The sequence below is a fragment of the Choristoneura fumiferana genome, chromosome 8 (assembly GCF_025370935.1).
Source record: "Choristoneura fumiferana chromosome 8, NRCan_CFum_1, whole genome shotgun sequence".
NCBI classification, from domain to species: domain Eukaryota; kingdom Metazoa; phylum Arthropoda; class Insecta; order Lepidoptera; family Tortricidae; genus Choristoneura; species Choristoneura fumiferana.
Window position 1 is genome coordinate 11,684,758 of NC_133479.1, and position 18,715 is coordinate 11,703,472.

General features: G+C 37.1%; 1 protein-coding gene across 6 annotated transcripts in view; it reads left to right on the plus strand.

The window, feature by feature from the left end:
- The window catches only part of Lar (tyrosine-protein phosphatase Lar), a 474,823-nt gene that overhangs the window by 80,557 nt on the left and 375,551 nt on the right, over positions 1-18,715 (plus strand). For all 6 annotated transcript variants that reach the window (XM_074091236.1, XM_074091242.1, XM_074091237.1 and 3 more), the window contains one exon: positions 694-735. In XM_074091236.1, coding sequence (XP_073947337.1) covers positions 694-735 — 42 coding nt within the window. The remainder of the gene's footprint in view (positions 1-693; positions 736-18,715) is intronic.

Genomic DNA, 18,715 nt, shown 5'->3' on the forward strand with positions numbered 1-18,715 from the left:
CATTAACATCTGCAACACCAGGGGTATTGCAGACGCGTTGCCAACCTAGAGGCCTAAGATGGGATACTTCACGTGCCAGTAATTTCACCGGCTGTCTTACTCTCCACGCCAAAACACAACAGTGCAAGCACTGCTGCTTCACGGCTGGATTAGCGAGCAAGATGGTGGTAGCAATCCGGGCGGATCTTGCACAAGGTCCTACCACCTGCGTTACATTTTATTTTATCCATAACTACTTAGTTATAAACATCGTAATGGCTGCTCCCATTATAGTTTCAAAGTTGCGTTTTGATCCGTAGTGCTGCTTGTAAATTAGAACGAAACTACGTTTATATGGGGACGCGAGCTTACAGGGGACCCTTGAAAAAATTAAATTAAAATAAGTACGCGATCTAAAGATACAACCATACACTGTATAGGGCTAGTTCATTGTCACTACCATTTGTAACATATGATCTTTATTGCTCATTGATATTTTTTATAAAAAAAATATCTTGATATGTTTATTAAAAAAAACTATTCGTTTCGTAATGTCTATTGTATAAACATACGGAGCATCAAATACTCAGTCATAACGTAAATTGTTACATTGAATAAGATGACGAGTTATGTATAGTAGAGAATTGCAGTATTTTAAGTAGACTCCAAAGCGTATTTAAGTAATTTGTTTGAACTTTTTTTTTTTTTTTACAGACACCGGATCCCGACCAAAGTATGGGCTCCGAAACCACACCCGTGAGTACAAATTACTTTGAAATATCAATTTATAACTGAAATATATTTTGAAAATAATAAAGTAACTTGATTTGCAGCTGTACATATCACAAGAGTTAATGCCATATTAAAATTCGACAAGCGTAGAACTATCAAGAAAAATAACATTTTAAAACTTAACGATAAAACTCTGTATGTATGTAAATATCTGTGGAGACGTCTAGCCTTCGCCTTAACTTAGGTAGATAAAGAACTTAATCTGTTAAATTTTATGATTTACATTCGGATTTTGTTTCGCGTACTTTTATTTTAGATAAGCTCGAAGTTTCGGCACAGTTGCATTCGCCATGATCACGAGACGACGCAAAAAAACCCTAAAAAATAAAAACATAAAATTAGTAATGGCCGCGATAGTCTAAATTTTAGCCTCTAAAACTTTGTGAATCTGTTCAATGTTTTCATTTACACTTAGGGTGAAGACGAGCGTAATTTTTTAAGTTGTAAGTCTGCTGTATTCGATTCTATACAAAAGTTCTGTTTGTGCCGCACGCCGACTCCAAATGAGTTGTAGGTATATAATATTCCATGAAACCAAAATTACGCGACCGAAAATACGAGACTCACAACTCTAAAAATTACGCTCATCTGGCTTCACCCACACTCTGTTAGGAATACGAATTTATTCCCGTGTAATCGTTCGCAGCGAAGACAGCTAGCGTTATGTATTCAATGAGAACGTCTTCGGAGTTTTTTCAAAACGCAATAATACTTAAGCGCAAGTTGCTTTTATCTCCGAGCCAGAAAACTCTTTTGTTCCCGGAACTTACCATAGTTGTGAAGCGTTTGTATCAGCACTGAGGATTATTTATTGCATTTTTATTTAGTTATTTATTATGAGTTTTTATACGAACTTGTGCTATTTTTTTGAGCGAGGAACTTTTAAAATATTAACTTTTATGCAGAAATGTTATCTACTGGGAGTGTACTCGGGATATTGCAACGAGAATTACACTCATCAAAAGTGCCTTGGGAAATCTTAACCCTAGACAGTTTTGAAAATTTAAATAAAAGCAATTACTATACTGAGTCAAAATATGAAATTTGTGTGGGGATAATGATTATCCGAGACTTTTTGATATGTGTATTTTATTTAGCTCGAAGATTTGATCATACTTATCATCACTGACGTAAAAATTCAAGTAAAGAGGTGGTAATCCACTTATTATGGCACCACGCCGTTGAAACCTCAGTTGAAACGTACATATGACACTTTCTGGCATTTTGACACTTAACCCTCCTGTCCTGAATCAACAGTTACAGTACGATTACTTGGAGTTAACACTTGACAGATGGGCGTGCCTTCAGTCAATTTTCAACTTTGAGGTCATACAAATAAAATAGTTTTTACATAATCTGTAAACGTGGGTAGCGGTATACTAAAAATGGCTTTATTTGTATGACGTCAAAGTTGAAAATTGACTGAAGGCACGCCCATCTGTCAAGTGTTAACTCCAAGTAGTCGTACTGTAACTCGTGGTTACATAATTAATGAAAAAAAAAATGTTGTCTTTTCGGAGAAATATTTTTCCCAAACGTTTCATTTGCCAAGCTGTTTCATTTCCCAAACTCACGATATTCTCTGAAACCATGTTTTTTTCGGAACTTTAATAAAACAAACCTAACCTAATCTACTATGTTCTACAAAGCCATTTGAAATACATTGAGTTTTTTTGTTTGCTTCGGAGTTTGTTTGTTTGTTTTGTTAGTTTGGCAAATTAAACATTTGGGAATAATATCTCTGTGAAAATTCGATTAAAAAACTAGTAATAACCGGTAATAGAGTTGTTACTTAAGTTATAAGTTTATCTCTCAGTGTATTTTTAGTCCACTCTTAGCCCGCGACATCTGGCGTCCCATCGATCATGTGCGCGTGCAATTTTCCGCGCGGACCCTCGTTGCCCGGCGCTAATGTGTCATGACACCCATGACGCTGATTTACAGAATATTCCATTTTTTAGGGTTCCGTGCGACGATATAATTTACTTTTTCTTTTACTTTTTTTTTCATATTATTTAAATCTATTGAAGCTATAATTAAATAAACTAGAATAAATACGGCCATTTGTGACGCATTTGTGAATTATACTTTATCAAAAGCGTATTAGTTGTCTAACTAAACAAATATTTAAATTGTAAAATGGTAGGTAAGGAAAAAAAATGCAAAGTCAAAGTCAAAATATATTTCGATTTAGGCTATAACAAACACTTATGAATGTCAAAAAAAATCTACCACCAGTTCGGAAAAACCTCTGCTGAGAAGAATCCGGCAAGAAACTCAACGAGGTATATATATTTTTAAACAGATTTACAATATTATTAAATGATATCTGTACATCACAAGTATTTAACACAGTAGGTTCGCTATTTGAAGTAAAGGATCGCCAATGCGGGTCCATGATATAATCATTAACTTTATAATACGCCTTAGATATTAATGTCTTCTTTACAATAGATCTGAATTTTGTACCCGTTTCATTGGTAATATTTTTTGTAATTCACAAACCACAAACCGGAATACAAAAACTGATACGACTACGGTACGGTACGCTTTAAATATCGACCAATGTATAGAAACATTTAATTTTGTCAACCACAGTTTAAAACTCATAAACAACATTCACATGCAGGGCTGTTTAGCCAAACTAACCAAACTGTGTTGAAATACTGCGGAATAAATTGAAGACACCTTGAGCATAAGTTACTATATTTGAAAAAAAAAAATACATAACAACGCAAACATTAAGACAGAAATTAAGTCGGTAGATGAACTATAAGCAATCACTTTCCTCACCCGCGAACTTTGTAACACGTGGTAAAGCATGATTAATTTATTTATGTCGATAGAGATTTTACGGAACTATTGGTTCGTTAATAGGACTCGTACTTGGCCGCATTTATCTGCATGGCGTAGGTTGGCGGGGTGAGAACATCTGCTCGAGGCTGACGCATTTTTGGCGCAATTTGGTCGTTTTAAAAAGTTGAATAAAAATTTTCTTTAATAGGATTTCGCTTGACTTTTTATTCGCACTAATTGGTGGGTTACCTAACCACACACATTATTTAACGGTTTAATTGAACCATAGTATATAGTTGAAGTTTATCATAGTTACATTATATTTATGACCTTATGTCGCATCGCATGTACAGTCAAAGCAACTGATAAGACACGTGTAGTTACTAAGTTAGAACCATTTTGCTGCAAATGTCACATTTACATTCCATTCATCTACTTTTAAAACCTTTTCAAGCTAGGCAGCGGAATAAAGTGTTTAACTGCACTTAAATTTGGCTTTTACAAGAATAAAAAAGCCACTTTTAAATATGGTAATTTCTTCACCAGACGCTAGAAAATAAAACGCTTATGTCAAATAGCACCTATTTCAGCCGGCTTGAAATTACTTTTCTACGTGCATTAGCCCCACTTTGTAGCCACAACGCTAAAGCGGCCGGTCAAAAGAAGCACAGAAGTTACATCCGACTTGATGGCAACATTTTGAATTTTTGCCAGCATTTTTTATGCCTTGTTTTTTGAAGTTTGGCGATAGAGGCTTGTTCGATGAGGTACAATAGTATTAAATGATATTGTAACGGATAACTCACGTCTTAAACCGAGTTTAGCTCGACATGTTTCGGGCTATTTCGTAGCCCTTCTTCTCAGGAGCACGCGAACGCGACTCGGCGGCTGCCGCAACACGCACACTGCAGTGAGCTGAGTGAGGTGAGTGAGTGTGCTGAGTGTGCGTGTTGCGGCACTTCTTGGTCTACGTGGTCTTAGTTCTATGCTTATTCCGCATAGAAGGTGGCGCCATTCTATTTTTTCATTTGTGCATGGACCATTTCACCGATGCAATTTTGTTATATCTGTGTCTGGTTGGAAAAAAATACTTACCGCGAAAACTTTGAAATTGTTGTAGACTGTAGAGCGTAAATCGTAAACGGTTAAAATAAATTGATTATTCTCACAATGTCGATAAGTGATAGTGAAAATTATGATGTCGAGCAAAGAGAACAAGACATAACTGATAATCTTTTGCCGCCGAAATCTAGAAAGATTTATTTTTATTTTTTGATTAAATCTTTTTGTACTAAACTGACTATTTTTTTCTCGCAATCGAAGTGAAAAATAGAGTTTTCACCACGAGACTAAAAGTCAATACAAACCCTCGGATAAATAGACACCCTCGCTAAAGCTTGGGTGACTAACCACCTCGGGTATATATTGGCTTATTTTAGTCTCTTGATAAAAAATATACTATATCCTTGTTCTATGTGATACAGTAGGGCACTGCGCATGGCAAAACGTGAGATTACTGGTTGCTTAGCTTTGGGCGGAAGTATCTTCATCACCATATTTGTAATCACCAACGTCATTATATGTAATAACCCCTATTAGCAGGCAGTGCCACCAGAGTTGAGGTCACACACACACAAGAACATGTCATGTACCTAATGAGAGCGGGATTTTGACATTCACTCATTCATTTAATTCATTCTCCTTTTGTGCAATCAGTTTTCAATGTAGCTGTGTGTGTAATCATTCACTTCAACTCTCGTGGCACTACATATACCATAATCATCACCATCATCATCAGCCTGAGAGACGTCCACTGTTGAACAAAGGAATCTCTCTTAGAACGCCGCAATGAACCATAACTCGCCCCTTGCATCCACCGTTTGCCCGCAACTCTCGCGATCTGCCAACGCTTCGACTTCCGATTTGTAGTCGCCACTCCCTCGAGTGCCTGTCGAGTGTGTGTGCGAGTGTGTGTCCTCACTTCAACGGTTATTTTTCTTCCTAATCGCCTTTATTATGATTATCATTACCATCAGTGTCATCATCATAATCATCACCGTGCCACTCGAGTACGAAACCATAATTATACAGGATGATACGGGAGATGTGAGCAGGACCAACCCTACCGGATGCAGTTAGTTAAGGCTACTATATCGTACTCGTTTTTTTAAAAGGTACAAAACAAAAAGTATCAAATTTTACTAAGTGCATGGCCACTTTGGAATAAAGAACATTGTGAACGATCCATTATCCATTATTAAGAATGTAGGGTTGGTTCTGTTCACGTCTACCGAATCACACGGTATTTATTGAACTATTATTCGAGCGTGTCAACCGTCTCATTTTTCTGTTCACTTTTCTGTAAAAATTGCCATAAATCTGTTAGAAATACAGGCGCTCTTACAAATAATCGAAAACGACATCAAAATCTACAGCTGATTCGTAAAAAATGTGACCAGAAAAATGAGGCGTTTGAAACGCTCGATTAATCGTCCTGTTAGCCTATGTGCGTCCCTCTCACTCTCGTATTAAATATAATAAGCGTCAGCGGGACGGCAAAATGCGAAGTCCCAATTTTGCACTTCGTACTACACTATCCAATTGGCGTTGTAGCGTAAAAACTTTAAAATTTAATTAATTAATGTTCTATTTTGTGAAAGCGAAGTGGCTTAAATTGAGCTCGGTTGAACTTTATCGCTTTAAATTAAATAATCAGGTTAATACGTCTGCGTCTGTTAAGTTATTGTACTTAATAACTGGTTCTTAATTTTATGAGTTTGTTAACTTAATTTAGGCATCGCCTGTGAAATCTTTGTTTTATATATTTAGTAATGTAGTTAAATCATACGATTCTTGATTTGATCCACCGTATAACATAGTTCAGTTGACTTGAGTTTCATCTGTCCCGTTGTCTGTCTGTCTGTCTGTCTGTAATCAAATCTTACAACTTAAACTCGGCCAACTTCCAGTAGTTGGATTGACTTGAAATTTGGTATACTTAAGTAAATTGCGTGATAATACAATAATTTGGAAGTCACATCTTGGTAGTCCGGCCAGAATCGTCTCCGCAGGACGTAACTCTTCTCAGGTTAGTGGCGTCGACTTGAAATTTGGTATGCAAATGTAGCTTGGTTGGCAATGCAAGTACAGTCGGCAGAAGGAGCTTGTATTAAACAATTTTTTTTCACCAAAAACTTATTTACACTTTTATTAACTTGTCACTGTATGCCTTATAATTTTACACAAAAGTTCAAACACGAAAGTGACAGCGATACGATATTAAAGTGTAAACTTATCTTTGACCCCGACACTTAAGTCCCACTCTCCATAGCACTGGCCTCTCAGAACGAGAGGGCTTGGGTCGTAGATCTCACGCGAGCCTAATGCGGATTGGGAACTTAACACACAATATTTTTTTTTGTAGGTGCGTGCAGGTTTGCTCATGTTTTCCTTCACCGTAAAGCTAATGGTAAATTTCAAATGTAATTTCGCACATAATTTTTGATAAACTCAAGAGTGGCGAGACCGGGCTCGAACTAACGACCTTCTACCTACTTGAGAGGCCATAGATCAAACCACTAAGCTTCCACGAGTTACTTGACCATTTGATGAAACTGATTTTAGTATACCTATCTGTAACCAAACAAACAAACAGCTGTTTAGATAACGTCGACGACAGATGGCGTTATTTTAGTATATCTATAGTTAACCAAACAGCTATTTAGATAACGTCGACGATAGATGGCGTCACTATCGTAAGTTCCGACCCTAATTACATTATTCTAATTACCTTCCGTACAGCGATTGCAATTATTATAAAGGATAATATCAATCAAGGTGAATGCGCGCCATTACATTTGATGTGCGTACATAATCGACTCGATTTAGTGCGCCAAGGCATGTGTACATACTGGCTTATCTTAAGATATGGAATAATCTAGAAGCCCCGTTTGTAACCTCCGCCTACTGTGACAAAGTACGTCCATAATCAAAGCGAAAACCTGACACGTGCACGTGCACGTGTTTCGTATAAATGAATGTTTTAATTTTTACTATTGAATACTACTAGTATTAATAAATACTACGCAAGCATTACCTACAGCTTTCCATTGTGCAAGTGTTTTTTTAGAACCAATCTGTTCTGGATTACTTAAACACTATATTAGTCTACATTTATTTGAGAAACAAACAGGTGACCTATTTTTTATAAGCATGGATGTCACAGATTAACGCTATGTACACCATGTACACATACATAATACCCATTTGTTGCATGCTTTATTCTAATGGCGAGGCATTTATGATAAAAATCAAGTGTCATCCAGGGACCGTAATAAGTCTGCGTGACGCTTAGCCCAATAACAACCCGACGGTTACTTACCCACTTAGAGATACGTGGATCTCACATAGATACTGGATATGTCTTCTTCTTCTCTTTTAAAATATGGCTTTTCTGTCCTAATTAAGAGGACAATTTCGCTAGTGTCAAGGTAAACTCTCTTTGAGAGGGATGTTGTACGGTGATTGTAGTTTTTGCAACTTGATAGTAAAATTCCAGAAACCACGTGGAGACCACTTGCGCATTAAAAAATGTTAGACACGAGAGCAATATACGATTTTGGGATCACTGTTCACTGTTAAGGTTAATCGCCGTATAAAACACTATCAAAATTATACTTCAACTAGTCAAAGAAACAGAAATAGCAAAATTAGATATTGTCTACATACGCCATCTTCGAATGCTACAAATCGAATCTGGATATGTCTTCAATGGCCAGTTGATATGACGTAAAGAATATTGACGAACGAATTTTATTTAAATTCGACTGAACGGCAAACGAGCAAGTGAGTCTCCTGATGGTAAGAGATAACCACCGCCCATAGACACCTGCAACAACAGGGGGATTGCAGATGCGTTGCCAACCTAGAGGTCTAAGACGGGATACCTCAAGTGCCAGTAATTTCACCGGCTGTCTTACTCTCCACGCGGAAACCCAACAGTGCAAGCACTGCTGGTTCACGGCAGGATTAGCGAGGAATAGATGGTGTTAGCAATCCGGGCGAACCTTGCACGAGGTCCTACCACCTGCAAGAATTACATTGTGACGCTCGAATGATAACTTAGTCAGGTTGTAGTGTAGCGTAGCGAAGCGAGTCATCCCTCTTCAAAGTATCGCTTGAAAAAGAGACGGTGCGCTAAAACCGCGCGTCTAATGTATAGCATTTAAGCTAGGAACTCACTGACGGCGGAGGCGGAGCGGAGCAGAAAGAAATAATGAATACGATAGCTCGTTAAAAAAAAAATAGAAATCATTTATTCGTGACAAAGTAGCGTAGTATAACAAAAAGATATAAAAAAAATAAGAAAGTTGTATGTCACGAAATGGTCCCAAATCAGCAAAAACCTCTGCTGAGAAGAATCCGGCAAGAAACTCAACGATGCATATATCGTCCCCTTACAACCAGAATCGCTTAAAGTCACTTTTGGGCAAAACTGAGTTAAATATATCGTTAGAATGTACTTTCCAAGATCTACATGCTGTTGAAACCCGTTTTACTGTACGATACTCCAATACCGAGTTACGTTTTTCTTAAGCTCACTTAAAGCCGATTTTTAAGAAAATCAACAGCCAAAAACAACTACGCGTCGGTTAAACAGCATTTTTTTTTATTTTACAACAGCAAAAATATTTTAATGTCAAACAAGCGATTTTGGAATGTTAAGATTTCAATAAAAATGCAATTTGAGTACTGCCTAAAAGTGCTAAATAATGTTAGTAGGTTTTGCCTGTTCAGCATTACTTTATATTTCAATTATTGCAACAGCGAAAACAAACTAAATATAATATAGGCGATATTGCTTGTAACAATGTTTGCTTCGACCATAAGAAGCGCTACAGCCAAAATCGCTTAAGTATCGCTTAGACGTTTCGCGCTGTATTGTAAAGTAGTGTGCACTTTGTCTAGGCTAGCTTAGTCGGTTCGGACACGCTTGAAAGCACGATTAATAAGAATAGAATAAGTAATTTGTTAAAACTTATTTAGGTAATTATAGATCTGTTCACTAACGAAAGTCCGCCTCTCCACATTCTATAAGAATTGTAATTGTAAACGTATCCGTACGACAAGTCTATGTGTGCGTAGCTCGAACTTGTCCTTATGGCTTCAGTCGCAAGCGTACCGTCAGTCACGCACACTAAGACTAAGACAATGTGTAAGTACTTACGAGGTTTACTCGTGTACATTAATAATTAGCTGTGGAGGGGCGCGCCTTCGTGAGTGAACAGATCTATGTATAACAGCGATTCCGTAATTTAACAGTGTTTTTCTTTCAGGTGACGATAAGGAGCATGGATATTCAGGTTTCGATGAACTAAATAGAAAAACATTATAACCAGATCCAGCAGATCGTCAGAATGAACCGTGATTGTCATTTAGATAACCTACTTATTTACTACTTCGTATCGTAGGTACGTCGTATCAATGAAAAGCTTATCACGGCATAAAACATTTACGTAGTCACACATTTTCATTGTTCTTGGCTTAGGTAATATTAATTATCCATGGCTGGTTTGAGTAGCCACAGCTGAGACAAGCAGTGATGAAGAAGAAGACTGATGATTATTACCATTAAGGTTATTTTTCATCACTGCTTGTCTTTAGCTGTGACTACGTACGGCACACGCTCAATAACGTCTTCATCACAGGCCAGTGCAACCAGCTATGGTGAATCACCGGTATAACATTTTTTTTGTAAAAAGTAATTTAATCTTAATTTTTTTAGCTGCGCTTATTGGCAGTGGATTAGTGTATAGCTTTTTAATGCAGGTAGTTTAAATTCCTCTACTGAAAGAGGTTCAACAGAGTTTGGATTCGATTTTCTGTTACCTTGTCTTGTTCGACGGTTGCTTTGCAAAGTTACAGGCCTGGTATCAAAACTCAAAAAGTCAGACGACATGTCGTAATTGATAAAAATATTACCTATACAAGAACAATGAGATTCGCGCTGTCATCGTTCATCCACCATTACCTCTCATATTTCGTTTTCTAGATTTTTTTTACCGTACAACGGCAAAAACTACTAGGCACTGGCAAAATTGTCCTCCAATAGACAGAGCCATATTTTTTTAAAGAAACAACAACAACAACAAGAACAATTAAAATGTGTGACAACGTAAATGTTTTATGCCGTGATAAGCTATTCATTGATACGACGTACCTACGATACGAAGTAGTAAATAGTAGGTATCTAAATGACACTCGCGGTTCATTTCGACGGTCTGCTGGATCTGGTTATACCTATGTTTTTCTATTTAGTTCATCGAAACCTGAATATCCATGCTCGTTATCGTTTTGATGAAGAAGAAGGCTGATGGTTATTACCATTACGGTTCTTTTTCCATGACTGTTTCAGTGGTTACTTTGAGCCTTGAGACGCTAAGTGCCTTTTTATTAAAAATTTTAAATAAAATATGTTTTTTTGTTGTATGCATGTAATCAAAAGTTCTATAATTAAATGTATTAAGCAGCACATATGACATTAAAGGAATAACGTAATATATCTCACATATACTAGAAATATAATACTATATTTAAGCCTAGCTCGCTAGTTTTCATTTATTTATATTTTTGGGCTATTTGGTACCTATTTGTTGAAATAGATTGATGGAACTCTTTCGAAAAATACAAGTTATATGTCTTTGAATGATAAAAACAAAACAGAATAATGCTACATTGCATATAAGCTAGAAAAACAGAAAAAAAGCCTAGAGTCAAAATATCTTAGAAATATTTTGCACTATTAAGCGCGCTTAAGAGGTAAATTCCGATTTGTGTACAGCCAATACCTCTTATTTGCGCTGAGACTTAACTAAAAACTTAAATTGTATAAAACATGTAAGCATTTTAACACTGTATTCGGCGAAAAATGCTTCAATTTTGGACTTAAAATGATAGTTTATCCAATATATCTGCGTAAACTTGCTAGTTTGGAAGATAAAAAAAAAACGTGTCTACAGGCAAAATCGCTTATCTGCATTACCTTTTGAAGAAAAGCCCTATTTTAAGCTACTCAGCGCGAGTATAGAGTAAATAACATAGCGCTATCCTATTAAGGGATAAATTATCTAAATATAAACATAGAGATGCTTTTAGTATAACTAGTTTTTATAGGTTTTTAGAGCATGCAAACCTTTAAATGCGTTTTTCTCGAAACTACATTTCATGCAGATAAGCGATTCTGGTTGTAAGGGGGACGATATTTTGATGTTTGATGTGTAATCTATCTAATACCTTTAAAAGAGCAATTCTTGTATATAGTCAGAATCTCTTAAACGGCTCCAATGATTTCGATGAAATTTGGTTTGTAGGGGTTTTCGGGGATGAAAAATCGATCTCGTTTGCTCTTATCTCTCGGAAAACGCTGGTTAGCGAGCTTTAGCCCAAGCGGAGCTCGGTCGCCCAGGTACTATGGATTAAAGTAAGTAAGTATCTATCAATTTCAGTATGTTTATCCGTTGTCACTAGGCAACTTGGTAACTTGATTAATTTACTAATCAAGCTCGTACACAAATTTTTATCAAATCGCGTCTCAAATAAAGGCCCTTCCAGACTCCCTTAAAGCTGGGCATAAGTCCCAACGTAGTTGTTCGCTGTCCACACCTGGGCCCCCTAATTGCCTCGCGAGATCACGCTAACGCGACCCCCTTTGTATTATTCAGGGCTAGGATTCCGGTTGACTCGTATATAACTTTTGTTATTTTTTAAAGCTCCATAAGTCCTTGATTGAGAGCTCTTGTATGACCATCAAGTATATCCAAAAGTATATACAAAAGTGAAACATGCTTGTTGTACATATGCAGTCCTCATGCTTTATTGAGACAATCATTATAAAGGTTAAATTGTGTAATTCAACTTGACGAATCCCAATGACACGATTTCCCCCCTTACTCCTCGTAGTACCACCAACTTTCCACTTACTGTATAATTTTACGAGTAAATTGTCTTAAGTAATACTTACGTCATTTTACTCAACTGGGGTCCAATACGGTATTTGACAACTCCTTAATTAGCCATATCTTAATATTATTTTGAAAATATAGATATACAGATAGTGTTCAGCGAAGAGAAAATTTAAATCGGTTGAAAATTGGATTTATAGTGTTTTTTTGAAAAATCTGTATACCTGTCTCTTTTTCAAACGCTTTTCTCTATGCAGCAAGTATGGCGGTACTGGCGTGTGACGTCACATGCCAGTATGTCTTTCTCTGTCTAATCTTGAATTTCAAACCATTATAACTTTGTTATTTGTAAAGGTAGCTTAAAAATTGTTCCTCTATTCGATAACAGGCATTGTGAATTTTTAATTTATAAAACATATACAAATTAGTCAAATACCGTATTGCATAACAAGTTACAAGCTATTAGCAATTTTGTATTGAAAATCACTAATACTATTTGCTTGTAATTTGTTATGCAATTGGGCCCGGCTCAGAGATTTGATTTAATCATCAATACTATGTTACAGTAGAGACTTTATCAAGTCTTTAATGTGTAGTGAAATAATAAAACGAGTTGACTTTGCGAGTTCCTTTCGTCATCTCTTTAAAGTGTTTCAGGGATTTTATCAAATCACTAATAAGAATAATAAATGGTTTATTGGCTGATAAAATAGATACACATACAGAAACACTGACTTAATACACATGCATGCCTATTCCTACAAGCCAAAATGGCTGCCACTCAGCTATATGTCGCGAAAAGATCTAATCAGCTCTTATGACTGATTTAGTCATTTCCCTAACAAATTCAGGGATTTGATCAAATTTTTTTTTCTTGGCAAATGGTGAAATAGATTCACCATTTTAACAGCCTGCGTGATTTGTGTCATACAAGTTGTGTCTTAGAAAGTTCAAATCTATGTTTCGTTTTGGCCATTTCCCTGCGATATATATGTACTTGTAGGTATATAAACGCACGCGTGGCTTCTTATATTCAGTGGGAACAATTAAAGCAAATTACAAGCACGTCCAATAATTACACGCACTCCCAGTGTAGCGATTTGCGAACAAAAGCCGAAAACTTAGCAGCTTAACAAGTAGGCAGGCTTTGGGTTCAGGATACAACTTCTATTGTCCTTGTGTAGCACACAGTAAGATACAGTACAATTACTAAATTAAACGGTTCAACACACTACTATAAAGTCAGGAACCGTCCCACTACCGAGTCATTTAATCCATTCTAACAAAACACATTAGGTACTAAACTTCATTAAAAACTACTAATAAAATCAAAAATATCTACCTAGTTAAACTCACTCTTTATCGGTACCTGATTGCTCCTCTCATCCTCTCACAGTTTGACTGGTAGAGATCCCTTAATAAAGGGATAAGTCCGCCTTTGTTTATGTTTCTCAAAGTTTGTCATTTGCATTTTGTTTCTTTTATTATGTATGTATGTGCGGAGCAAATCTTGCAAGTTCAATTTGAGTCGGAATAATTTAAAATTTGGCGTACCCAAGTAAATCTGGTAACAATACAGTAATCTGGTAATGACATCCTGGTGGGCCGACCAGGGTCGTCTCCGCAGGACGAACTTCTCAACGGTTTATGGCATCGACTTGAAATTTGGTAAGGAAATGCAATTTAGATGACAATGCAAGTAAAGTAAACAAAAAGTACAGCCAGCGAAAAAAGCTTGCAAGCATTAAAAATTATATAAAAAAAAAACTTAAAAAACTGCCTTGACTTGATATACTGATAACTGCTCTACTGTGGATGTAGTTGATGTGTCTGTCGAAAACTAAACGACTTTGCAAATAAGCCAACTGTGCGCGGTATTAGGAGCCACCTCAAATTATACAAGGGTTGCCTCGTTTGGTACTTTGTTCAGTTTTGTTCATGTGTTTGCCCCAATTTGACGTAGTGATAGGTAATTGACTATAGAAAATCGTACGTGTTTGCGTGTTAGACATGAAAGTCCATATTTGGAAAATTGATTTTGGTTACTTTCTAGTTTAACAGCTCATCGGGGACTTAATGACGAGTTAAAGTTTTGCTAAGATAAATACCTGAATATTTCCGACAACTCCGCAGCTGCCGTGCTGAATCCTCTCGTGACTTCGGCCGCTGCAATCAATGTGATCAAAACTTCGAGGTAATAGTTTAATTAGTAAATTTCGAAGTCGTCATCAAGTTTAGGCTAAGGTATTAGTTATGATTAAAAATCGTGCAAGTTTAAAAAGTTTTTTGAGGTTATTCTCAAATTAGATGGCCCATCTATCTTGCAAACTATAAACGCCTTTTACAACATTTCACGTTATTTACGATTAGGTACTAAAATATTCCTGAGCAGGACCAAGGTACAAACCCTCTGTCTACATAGCAATGGAATGAAAGTAGACAGGTTCATTAAACTGTGTAATGATAGTATCGCTGGCCTAGGATTTATTTTCCTGAATTCTTCACTTCTATCATCTCAGCTTAAATCAGCTTAAGACTTAATATCGCTTTCCTTGAGCTTTCTTGGTGTGGGCAATTTTCTTGGACTATTATTTTCTCACGAGATTTATAAGTCGATCGTGCCAACTTGGCTCGATTGGCGGGTCGTATCAGAAACTTTCATAATAACACCATTGACTTACGTTTATATCAGGACATATACCCCCAAAGTATCTATCTCTTTCATAATTTTTCAATTAGAAAGAAGGGAAGAGAATGATTTTTTTAAGGCCATGACTAAGAGGTGTGTCTTAGAGGTCGTAAGATCTTGGGGCAATAAAAGAGCAGAGGATGCTGAGGCGAAAAAAGACTGCGTAAAAAAAAATAAACTGAATGTTTGCTGACCCATCAAAAATCGGATGGTCAATACGAGTATTCGCTTATTTTCTTAAAGAAAACAACGCGATAGTGAAATAAACTCGGATAACTCACGTCTTAAAACGAGTTTAGCTCGAAATGTTTCGGGCTGATTCGCAGCCCTTCCTCCTGGAGCACATGCCACGGCGGCTGCTGCAAAATGTGTCGAGACAACTCCCGCAACTTGAGTTAAGATCTGAGTTATCCGGATTTATTTCACAGTCAGTGAGTCACGGTAGTTTTTTGTTCAAAATTACGCGATCTAAGAACGAATCTAATTGTTTTTTTTTTGTTTCCTATATCTACGGTAAATTCCGAAAATTTCCGAAACATAGTGATGTTTGTTGAACCCAGTCGGGTTTGCTTCATCCATCCATCCTCTGCTTACCACGGATTAATTTTCCTACAGCTTCGTCCTAATCAATATCATTATTAAATTTAATTGGTTTTATTTCTTCGATCACTGGTCAGCGCTGCTAATTCATTCATTACGATGTCTAACGATCTTCGTATGGTACAATATAGTCGAAATCATTGCGTAAAGTGCTGCCTGAAGTACTATTAAAACCGATAATGTATAGCCTTTAGATTGCTATCCACTAGGTTAGGCTATGAGTAATGTATCAGAACATTAACTCGACGTGCGACTCTGAAGGCTAAAGTATCATCATTTATGACAGAATCGCTTGTTTTTAGTAAAAATTTGAAAGGGTTTTATTTCGTTGAGACGTAAAATTATATCAGAGAATCCCTATTGAGTCTATTCTTATCTTTGCCTATGCCTATGATTTTTTTCCCACAGGTTTCTTCCACGCGAATTTCAGACTACTAGTTTTGGACACATACCTATACAATTTATTGAATCAGGCGTTACTTTGCGGAGGTCCATATCAATGAACTAAAAGAATTTCCTTGCTCACCCGCGACCTTACCATAGTTAAGCTTATGCAAAATATGCGTGTTCATGCAGTTCCTCCACCTCCACACTGTAAGAACACACACAAATCACACAAACCCATCTATCACCACCACCACACTAGTTGAGTTCGAAACGCGTCAGTGTAGTGTGGTGGTGGTGATAGATGGGTTTGTGTGATTTGTGTGTGTTCTTACTGTGTGGAGGTGGAGGAACTGCATGAACACGCATATTTTGCATAAGCTTAGCTATCGTAAGGTCGCGGGTGAGCAAGGAAATTCTTTTAGTTCATACATACCTATACCTACCTAGGTAATTTAGAATTAGGTAATTATATAGGTATCTACATAAGAGTATAACATCGCTGCTTAACTACTTGATATTGTTGATAGACCAATAGATCAAACCAATTGACTTACGCGGTTGGACACAGAAATCACAAGTGCGATTACAACCGTCCGCGCGTTAGCCAATTAATCTTTTGTTTCTTAAGTAGCGTTACAATTATGGCAAAGCTTCGAGGTGTTACATCCAAAAGCATACTATCTAACTCTCTTCTCTATTCAATTGTTCACTCCAAATGCTGCTGGTTTTTATTTTCTTCCGTTAAATCTAATGGATAATTCATTCCTTGTAGATAAATCATATTGTTAATCCAGTCAAACATCTAGTTTTCTTATTAACTGTATATATTGGCACGTTTTAAACGAATCAAATCTCCAACTTGTAGTTCACTTAACTCACTATCGTCCCTTCTCACAATTCTGTAACAAATTTAAACAATGATTAGACCGCTCGACGCGACCGCTCGTCACGTGTATAGAAATAGGATAAATTATCCGTACCCATCTCGTGTCTGTAATGGAAAGCATAAATCTTATAAGAGACAAATTGGGCCCCGTCCGGCGACCGCGGTCTAAAGACGCGGACACTTCGGACTGCTTTCATGCCTTCTGACAACCCTTTAGTTGCGTAAGTAATCCTCTAACACTTCTTATGACCGTAACAACAAAGCGCCAAAGTCTAATTTCCAGTGCTAGGACGGCAAAAGCGGTTTTCCTGCGTTGTTACCGTGCATAGTCGCTAGAGTAGTCGTGTTAGGTTTTATTGGGCTAGGGAAAGGTCGTGTTTCCCGTGTGTTGGTGTGTGGATGTGTTGTAGGGTCGCGTGTCTCGTTGGAGTTAATTCCGGGCCGGTCACGTTCGTACCGACTTTGGACAGACCAGACAGGCTGACATAGAGAATTCTACTCAAGCCAGTGTCGTCGGAGCTTGGACGTTTTTCTGGTGCTTGCAATTCTGCACAACGCCACAGCACCCTTCATCAATAAATCACATTACTTGTAAATACTTGTGATGGTCGGAAATAAGGCTTTATGACACTTTTATTAGTCTTCTGATGTTTTTTTTGGAGCAAAAATTAATCAAAGTCGTCCGGCCGACCACGTGTTTATGTATATATTGGGGAAGGAATATTATAAAATTTCGATGTAATTTTAACTAGCTAGCGAACAAAAAACATAATAGAGTACCTGTGCGTGCGACAAAGTTCTGTATAGACTTGAGTGACGTTTGCACGAGGGCACCTCTTTAACAACAGTTAAAGTTAAAAGTTTCATTACTTACACTTATTGTTGCAATACGTACCTAATCCATAATCCAATATAATAACTCTGTGCAAAAATCTCCCTCTTGGCAATTCAATAAAACGTAAACCCTTTATCAAACTACCCTGTCATTAGCGGGAATATGTCAATCAACTTTTTCGCTCAAAGACAAAATTGTAGCTGCAAATTGAGGCTATTCACTGCCGACTGTCGACGGACTAACCATTTTGGAATTTCGGTACAAATAAACTACCTACATAGCTGCGTCCAGTTTGTTTGTATGCCGGAGACGTCCATTTCAGCTGTTATTTTAAAATTCTGTGCTTTGAATTCGCCGGTTGACTGTTTAAAATGCATTTGCTAAGATGCTCAAATACATGTTTATGTTTGCACTTCTTGTTGTATTCTTTTTCTGTTCTCTCAAAGGATTAGTGTATGTTACCAGACGCTAAGGCGTTACGCTTACTTGTGATCTGCATTTGCCAAGTGTATTTGGCTTTACTTTATTTCAAACTAACGAGTCGCCTTGGCTTCGTACGGGTGCAACTTTGAAAAATTTAGATGAAAAAATATAGAAAGTCTATAAATAAACTAAAAGAATTTCTTTGCTCACCCGCGACCTTATGATAGCTAAGTTTATGCAAAATATGTAGATGTGTTGCTCTGAAGATGAGCTCTGGTTGAGTTCGAAATGCGTCAGTGTAGTGTGGTGGTGCTGATAGAAGATGGATTTGTGTGATTTGTGTATGTTCTTACAGTGTGAAGGTGGAG